The 9,136-nt window shown below is 36.5% G+C and overlaps 1 protein-coding gene across 4 annotated transcripts in view; it reads left to right on the forward strand.

The window, feature by feature from the left end:
• The window catches only part of PLSCR1 (phospholipid scramblase 1), a 41,939-nt gene that overhangs the window by 24,497 nt on the left and 8,306 nt on the right, over positions 1-9,136 (forward strand). For 3 of the 4 annotated variants that reach the window (XM_014544607.1, XM_014544608.1, XM_005872251.2), the window contains 2 exons: positions 4,561-4,722; positions 8,478-8,736. In XM_014544607.1, coding sequence (XP_014400093.1) covers positions 4,561-4,722; positions 8,478-8,534 — 219 coding nt within the window. In that variant the 3' untranslated portion in view covers positions 8,535-8,736. Of the gene's footprint in view, positions 1-4,560; positions 4,723-8,477; positions 8,737-9,136 lie in introns of those variants that run through there. The other variant, XR_001363285.1, reaches the window with a different exon arrangement.

Genomic DNA, 9,136 nt, shown 5'->3' on the forward strand with positions numbered 1-9,136 from the left:
TCTTGCCATTTGCAACAGCATGGATGGAACTGGAGAGCATTATGCTAAGTGAAATAAGCCAGTCAGAGAAAGATAAATACCACATGATCTCACTCATTTGTGGAATATAGAGAACAACATAGACTGATGAACAGGGACAGATCCAAAGACAGAGAAATAGCGATCAGACTATCAATCCCCAGAGGGAAAGTAGGGGAGGGTGGGGGTAAGGGGAAGAGATCAACTAAAGGACTTGTATGCATGCATATAAGCCAAACCAATGGACATGGACAACAGGGCTATGAGAGCATGAGTGTGTGGGGGATGGGGGGAAGTTGGGGGTTAATGGGGGGATGAGGACACATTTGTAATACCTTAAACAATAAAGAAATTAAAGATAAAAAAGCAGAGCCTTGCACTCAAATAAATATAAGCAAAACAACTAATATTTAAATGTGGTTTTGTATAAAAGTCCTATACATTATCCATTTTGAATAGAAGGTTAACCTTGTCATCTACATCTTACTGCAAAAGCCTGTGATCCTTGCTTAGTCTGAAACACAGGCTGCCAATGCTCTTGGCCCTCTTCAGAAGATCTAACATGTTTGAATTCCTACAAAAAGTCCAATTACGCAAAGAGAGTTTTCAGAAAGATAGTGTAAGATTAGCTACCCAATTATACTTCTCTATGGTCTTTCCTTTATCTTTGTATTAAATTTGATTTTTAGAGCGCAGTTGGCATTGCTCAGTGGTTGAGTATCAACCTATGAACCAGGAGGTCATGGTTTGATTTCCAGTCAGGGCACATGCACAAGTTGTGGGCTCAATCTCCAGTGTGGGGGGTGCAGGAGGCAGCCGATCAATGATTCTCTCTCATCATTGATGTTTCTATCTTTCTCTCCCTCTCCCTTCCTCTGTGAAATCAATAAAAATGTATTTTGGAAAAAAAATTGATTGTTAGAAACCACAATATATCTTTGTACTTACTACATGGAGCAATTTCATCACAGCTGTTTTCCTACAGATGGCCTAGCCTTAATAATTCATGTTATTATGTTGCAAATATTAAAAGTCAGAAGGTTTTATAACTGAATCTTGATTTTCTTGTTCTATTGGAAAAGAAGAAAATGTGGTAAATTGGGCCCACATTTCTATAAAAGGGGCAGAAAACAGGCTGAACCTAAGTGGTGCTGCCCGTTGTGACTAATATGTGGGAACTCTGCCAGTCTCCCATGACTTTCTTAGGTTTTCCACTAGCCAGCTTCTTTCTGTTATATTATCTGCCTGGTTACATGATACTGAATTCCTGTGTTAGACCCTGGTTATATAAAGATGAATCCTTTAAAAGGGATATAGATTGTGGGATGGGATTTATGCTATGTATGTGTAAAGACTTTATAGATTTATGTATAATGATAGTTCTTTACATAGGGGTTATCATTCCTATCAAAGATCCAGAGGAGTAAAAAGGTAATTGTTTTTTCAGGAAGTATTAACAGAAGTTTGGCTAACATATATTTTATTTGTTTAAAAATAAGTGAAAATACTAGTGAAGCAAGTCAGACTTGATTGTGAAACTCTGATATTAATGCTAAGGAATTAGCAACCCTTCTCAATGGATGATTTATAGCATCTATTATAGGTAATAAATTAACTCTACTTCTGTGCATCTAGAATAGTGCTTTTAAGTAACATCTTTGAGTGAATTGTGAAAATAGCACCTTGAAACATTTCTGAAAGCTAGCTGATGGGAAATGGAATGCAGAAATTATCAATATGAGGAACCATTATGGAATATGAATTCTGTTTGAATATGAATTGGCATGGCAACTTGGTATATGTAATAAATAGCAAGAGCAGAAGTTATGCCATAAGGAAGAAATAATTCAAGAGATATTTAATAAATGTACTAAGTGGAACTGATTCATGGATTTGATGTCAGTTGAAGATGAAAGAAAATTGGGAGATTATTCTGATCTCTGAAGATAAGAAGCTGAATGAATAATAATGCCATTGGCCACATTAAGAATCTTGGAGGAGAACTCGTTGATTTATGAAAAGTTAATAATTTGTATTTGAGTTGTATTGGATTTTAGGTATGTAGAGGGAAAAGTTGAGGGGTTTTCAACACACAGATGATAGTTGAAGTCATGAGTACATAATGATCTAGGAACTAATTCACCAAGAACAAACTTCATATAATGGAACAATCTGCAATTGATCATATAAGAAGTATTTAAATAAACATTAGACAAAACAAGAACCATAAGGAGAAGAATGAAACTAATATTAAAGGGCAGGAAGTTTTGAAAACAAGACAGGTAGTAGAATGAAGATTGATAAAACCTCATTGGAAAGGACTTAGATACAGATGAAGATAAATTACTGAAATGAAAATCTATGTTAGGAAAATAAAGGAGTATAATTTAATTTTAAAGGGATAAAAAAATTTGAAGGGATGGGAAGCTAGAATAAACTACTTGCATACATGCCAAAGAGGAGTACAGAAAGAGGACAGAGAATGTGCTGAGATAGTGTTCAAATAGATAAATGGCTAAGAATCTCTAGAATACCTTTATCAATTATTTTTAATAATTAACATTTAAATTAAATAGTAATATCAGTTTATTTTTTCAGAAGTTAAAATCATTTCATTATATAGATTTTCTGTTTTTTAAGTATCTAGAATTTAGCTAAAAATTACTTAGTCCTGTTGACTTTTCAGCTGTAGATCATTTTTCACATTCTGAACTATAGGAATAAAAAAGAAAATATTAATATCTGTTAAATCTAGTGCAGCATTATTGTGGCTCATAAGTTATCCTCTGTATTGTTCATTTTCAAAATTAAAAATAAACTTAAAAAACAAAATAAGATTACTTTACAAGCTACACATATTTAGATTACAGCTATTAGCAGATAAAACACTAAAGGGTGCACAAGATTTACTTAGTCTGTTTTCCCAGAACAGTGTTGTATAACATAAAACCCCTAAAGATCAGTGGCTTAAAATAACAGGCATTTGCTCTCATGCTTGTGAGTCTGCAGGTCAATTGTGTCTCAGTGGATACACATAGGCTCAGCTAGATGGCACTGATTTAGGCTTGAAGTTGGCCTTGGGCCTGCTCCAAGTATGCTCATTCTAGAGCTCTAGCAAGAACTACATGATTTTCTGGTGGCTAATCACTGGAGAGCAAGAGCCAGGCCAAACCGCTTAGCCATGTTTAAGGTCTCTGCTTACTGTCATATACACTAACATTCCATTGGTCAAACAAGTCACATGGCCAACCCTAAGTATCAATGTTCAGAGAAGAATACTGGACCTACAGTGGGAGGGGTGGATGAATATTGATGAACAGCAACCTATGCTGTCACAGTTTTCATATTAAAAGCGTATTTCAGGTTTGTTAAGAACTTAAGCACCCACACTGGAATAAAATGAGTCAACTGTTTTTAGTTTCCCCACATTTATTTAGCAGTTCCAACTTGAGCTGGAGCTTCAAAGGATTTTGCTGGCACATGTGCTACCTTGTGTATATTTGCAAAGGACTTTTCTCTTCCTGAGTTGACACAACCCTATGTGTACACACCATGGTGAGTGTAGCTACCATCAGCTGCCATATGCCCACTTGGTGAGGTGCAACTGTCTAACTCTTTATAGTGGTCCTGGAGTTTCTTCAGGCAGAATTGTAAAATCAAAAAAAATTACTTCAGAGCTTTTTTTCATACACCTTTCCTATTTTGTTGTTCCCTCACTCTCCTGTTGTCCAGTCTTACCCCAACCCTGGACCTGTGGCATCTCTTTAAGTTACTTATTAGATACTTTCCTTCACTAAAAATTGCCAGTCCTCTTTCCCAGCACCTTAGCACATCCTGTTTGTCTACTGACATTGAGTGGTAATGTCCTTCCCATCACATGTAATCACTCAGCCTATGTACTAGTAAACTTTGTGCTTGTCTTAAAGCAGATGTCACATGGTGTTTAGTTTGCTACCTTCTTGATGGCTTCTAGAAATTTCATCAAAGAAATATTTAATGTTTGTATCTTTTCCTGCTTAAATTTTGTTTTAGATCACTTCAAATAATTTAGTACTGTGTCTTAATATACTAGTACAATATAAAATGTTAAATATTTCAGTAAAACTACTTTCTTTTTTAAAATATTTTTATTGATTTTAAAGAGGAAGGGAGAGGGAGAGAGAAACATCAATGATGAGAGAGAATCATTGATTGGCTGCCTCCTGCATGCCCCCTACTGGGGATCGAGCCTGCAACCCAGGCATGTGCTCTGACTGGGAATCGAACCGTGACCTCTAGGTTCATAGGTCAATGCTCAACCACTGAGCCACACTGACCAGGCAGTAAAACTACTTTCATATAAGTTTTCTGTAGCAAAGAAACAATTTTTTTCATGTATCTATAAATACAGGAATTGATATACATCCAATGAGCGATATACTGTTCATAGTTATGTATTGCACACAAGCTTAATAACACATTTGTTTCATTTTATTCCAAATTTGAAAGTAGTTTTTATTATCAGTTTTCTAGAATTCTTTAAGACCATCATTTTTTTTTTAGATTAAATCTCTTGATGAAGAAAATGTGGTTGGCAAGATTTCCAAGCAATGGACTGGTTTTGTGAGAGAGGCATTTACAGACGCTGATAACTTTGGGATCCAGTTCCCTTTAGACCTTGATGTGAAAATGAAAGCTGTGTTGCTTGGCGCATGTTTCCTCATTGTAAGTATATTCTTGCTAAGCTTGGGTATTTATTTAATATCATTCTGAAAGATTCAGTAAAGTGTACCTTTTTAAATGACTTGCTTAAATTTATAGATTATATTCAAAGGGGGTGCCATTTAATGCTAGCTCTGAAATTCCATTTTCTCCTGATAGTCTAGATTCACAAGTGACTAATTTCTCTGGAAATTCTATAGTTTCACATGGCAATAGAAGGACTGTGTGTTATGGAGAGGCTCTGCTCTTTGGGGCTTCTATTTAAAAATCAAAATAGGTGCACTCAGATATGTGCTAAGGTGGAGTAGAGCCCAGTGAAATGGGGAGATTTTGTCCTGATTCTTTATTAAATTAACTGTTCTACTACTTGAGTGCGAACTGCAATAAAAGTGCATCCAATCCAACCACCAGATGGAACTGCCAGTTGACACACACAGGATAGAGCAGTATTCTAAACTTGTCTTCCATTAAATCACTTAGTGGTTCTCAACCTTCTAGCCCTTTAAATACAGTTCCTCATGCTGTGACCCAATCATAAAATTATTTTCCTTGCTACTTCATAACTGTAATGTTGCTACTGTTATGAATCGTAATGTAAATATCTGATATGCAGGATGGTCTTAGGCGACCCCTGTGAAAGGGTCGTTCGACCGCCAAAGGGGTCGCAACCCACAGGTTGAGAACCGCTGACTTAGGGAGATTTCAAAAACCCCCAAGTACCAAATCATACCCCCATTCAATTAAATCAGAAGCTCACAATCGAAAGTTTGTTGTTTAGCTCTTAAGGTGATTCAATATGCAGTCAAAATCAAGGACACCTGAAAGAGAGCAACAGTTCTCAATCTTAGCTGCACAGTAGAATCACCTGGGTAGCTTTTTAAACTCCCTGTATCAAGACCGCACCCAAATAGTGAATCAAAATCTCTGGAGATGGGATCAAGCCTTCAAACTGTTTACATCACTTCCAGGTGATTCCAATCTGCAAGCATGGTTTGGAACATCTAAATGAATATCTTAAATGTTTATTTGGGGATGCACTCAGAAAAAAATAAAATATGAGAGAATATACAGCAAAAAGATCCATTTCCTTCAACAAATAAATGTCAGGAAAATAAAAAGATAATAAAATGAGAGAGACTTAAAAGATATCAACTTAATGCAGTTTATAGACTCTGTATACTGAATCAAACAAACCAGTATAAAAAGACATTTACACCCTGTGCTATTAATTAAACTTTGGAACATTGAAACAGGCTAGGATAAATGAATGGGTAGAAAAATCTGACTCTATTCACTTATCTCCCAGCCTACAAAATGAAGAAAGAGAAGTGCAGTGGACTTTATGCAAAGGTTTGATTAGTTCATTCAGCAAATAAATGAACAAGCGCCTGTTGTGTCCCAGCAGCTAATATTGGCACTAGAAATACAAGGCAGACGGATGAAGTGTACATTCCGGTGATAAGGAAACAAACAGTATGGTAACAGCAGAGTGTTAGACGCATCAGGAATAAATCATCAGAGTTGTGATAAAGGAAGAGGGTACTCCAGGGGGGCCTGTGAGGAAAGGCCTGTCCAGGGAAGTGGCATTCAGACTGAGACATGAGGGTGAGGAGGAGCCAGCTCCGGGAAGCAGAGGGAGCAGTGAAGATAAGATGTAATGGTTCATAGCTTAGAGGCCTTATACGTGCACTTTTAACCTTACAAGTACATTATGATAATTAATTTTGTAGCTTTTAAAAATGACTTTTATCTGTTAAATTGAGTGGTTAATGTCCTAGAATGGAATTGAAGTAAACATTCAATGGCCTACACTGACAGGGTCCTTTCAGTGCGTTCAGGTCATGCCTTGTTGTCGCTTGATCACTAGGTATTATGACGCTGTCCCCTTTTGATCAAATGAAGACTGCCTCCAATATCGGTGGATTTAACGCAGCCATTAAGAACAGCCCACCTGCCATGTCTCAGTACATCACTGTAGGGTCCAATCCGTTCACTGGCTTCTTCTATGCTCTAGAGGTAAGAGGTTCCTCCCTGATCATGGGTAAGGCCGCAGACTGAGTTTTCACCTTGTCTAAACATGGCTATGGTACCTGAGCCTTACAAAGGTTGAGCAGTTTACGTTGCTAAGTTTCAGTCTAACCTCATATGAATCTCGGCTCGCTTTCTTCTAAATTGTTTAAATTAACTGAAAGGTACTGAAGTCAGTGTAAAACAACTGAACTTTGTTTCTGATGGCCCGAGTTCGTGGACACCGAGTTGCCTTGGATACTGTGCAGTGGTCAGAAGCTCGGGGCGTGGACCAGCCCCCGTGGGTTTGCGTCCGTGAGGATTGTCAGGACAGAACTGGCTGCCAGCTGTCATTATCCACGTGGTGAAAATGGCTCCTTAAAACAGGAGACAGTTATATTTGGCAGCTCTTACTTCTCGCTTGAAAAGCAGCCTTCTCAGAATTGCCTACCTAACCTATCTTTTCACTTTAGTAAAATATATATATATTTTTAGAAAGACTCTCCTAAAGTACATACCCTTGACCGGAATCGAACCTGGGACCCTTCAGTCCGCAGGCCGACACTCTACCCACTGAGCCAAAGCACTCAGGGTTAAAATATATATTTTTTGTAAAGAGGGCAAAGAGCAAGTTGTGTATGATTGGGAAATCCACAGCCCTGATATAGTAATGCCATTTTAATATCCTAGTTTAAAAGTTTCAATTAAGTTACAACTAAAAGAGGGAACTCCTAAAGATAAAATGCCAGTGGCTTTGACGTCTTCATAGAAATTTCAACATTGACTGGCTATTGATGATTAATGACTTATTGGTTTTTTTAAGATCTGATATTTATGTAATGGTATAGGGAAGATAAGGCAGTCAGGATGTTTGGATAGATAGGACATGGGATTGGGGGTGGTAGTGGGATTGTTAGTAAATGACCATGGAATAGATTGGGCTTCTACTAAAGGACTATTAAGGACTGTGCAACTTCTAATAGACATTGGGAATACATTGAAATGGTTTTAGTTAACTCATTATGTTTAAACTAGGTATAAATAAAATAGTTATAAATCCAAATTTTAGAAAGATAAATCCTGGTGACTGTGTGAGAAATGGATTGAAGAGAGGTATAATTGTAGTAGAGTAATTGCAAGTGATTGCAAATAAGGATTAACTTATTTCTGTTGAAGGGATAAAGGAAAATGATAGATGTGAGAGATAAAATCCATAGGATTTGACTTTAAGTCATGGAGGAGAGAATCTAGTTAGGCATTGATGGAGTGAGACCAGCTGGGGACAAATTTGGAAGAGAAATCATAAAACTGGGCCAAACAATTCTAAGTGGTATTCTAACTCTAAGATGGCTTTCATTCCCCTGAAATAAATCTAAAAGTTGTACATGGTATTCCAGTCTTAAGAAAAGTTATATTATTAGAGAAAGAATATAAAAAGTTTAGGAAGAAAGATTCAAAAAGAGTCATTACGGGAGACCTGAGAAAAAGTGAAATTGAGAGAAATTATCAGATGACCAATTAAATCCATACAGGTATTAATAAGTGATTAGAATTATAGGATGTAATTGCTATTAAAATGGGAAGCTGAAGCTATCAACTTTTCCCAGATCTACTTATAATAATCAATTTTCTTGGTTAGCAGATATGTCATTCTGTTTCATCATATTTCATATCCCTTAGCATTTATGCATCCAAGAATTGACCTCAGTTTTATTACTGAAAACTTATTTCTGTATTTTGTTTTTATTTAGGACTTCATGTTTTTTGAAAGCACTGGAGCCAAAGAACAGAGAGCAGGAGTATGGTAGTGGATTAATAAAGATCTCTGAAAATGTGAAGTCTGAATATTGATTGGGACTATGTACAAGTAAAAAAATTAGTTTTCTTTATTGAAATTACTTATAAAATACGTGAATTATACTGTGATGCCTGAAGCTTCGGGTATATAATTTCCAATTTCAAACCATAGAGTTTCTTTTCTGTATCACTTATAAATTTGCTTATACATTTGCTTTCATTTTATACATTTTGTATTTCATTGTATATTGCAGAGAAATAACATAAGGAGTTTTACTTTTAAACATTGATAAATTTGCTTTATTTTCAATTTTATAGCAAAATTAAAATGATTTCACATAAGATTATATATTATTTTATTAAATTTAGTTTCAATTACATATGTAACAACTAATGTCATTTTGCAAATATTGTATATTCAAAAAAGTTAAAAATGAACATAACTTCAGTTTCCTTTACAATTATGTTAAAACTAGAGGCCCGGTGCATGAATTCATGCATGGGCAGGGTCCCTCGGCCTGGCCGGCGATCAAGGCCTACTGGGGGGCCAGCTGGCCACGGGGGAGGGGCCGTGATTAGGTTGGTCGGCTGGGGAGGGGGAGGGGCCACGGGA

The sequence above is a fragment of the Myotis brandtii genome, unplaced genomic scaffold (genome assembly GCF_000412655.1).
Source record: "Myotis brandtii unplaced genomic scaffold, ASM41265v1 scaffold373, whole genome shotgun sequence".
NCBI lineage: Eukaryota > Metazoa > Chordata > Mammalia > Chiroptera > Vespertilionidae > Myotis > Myotis brandtii.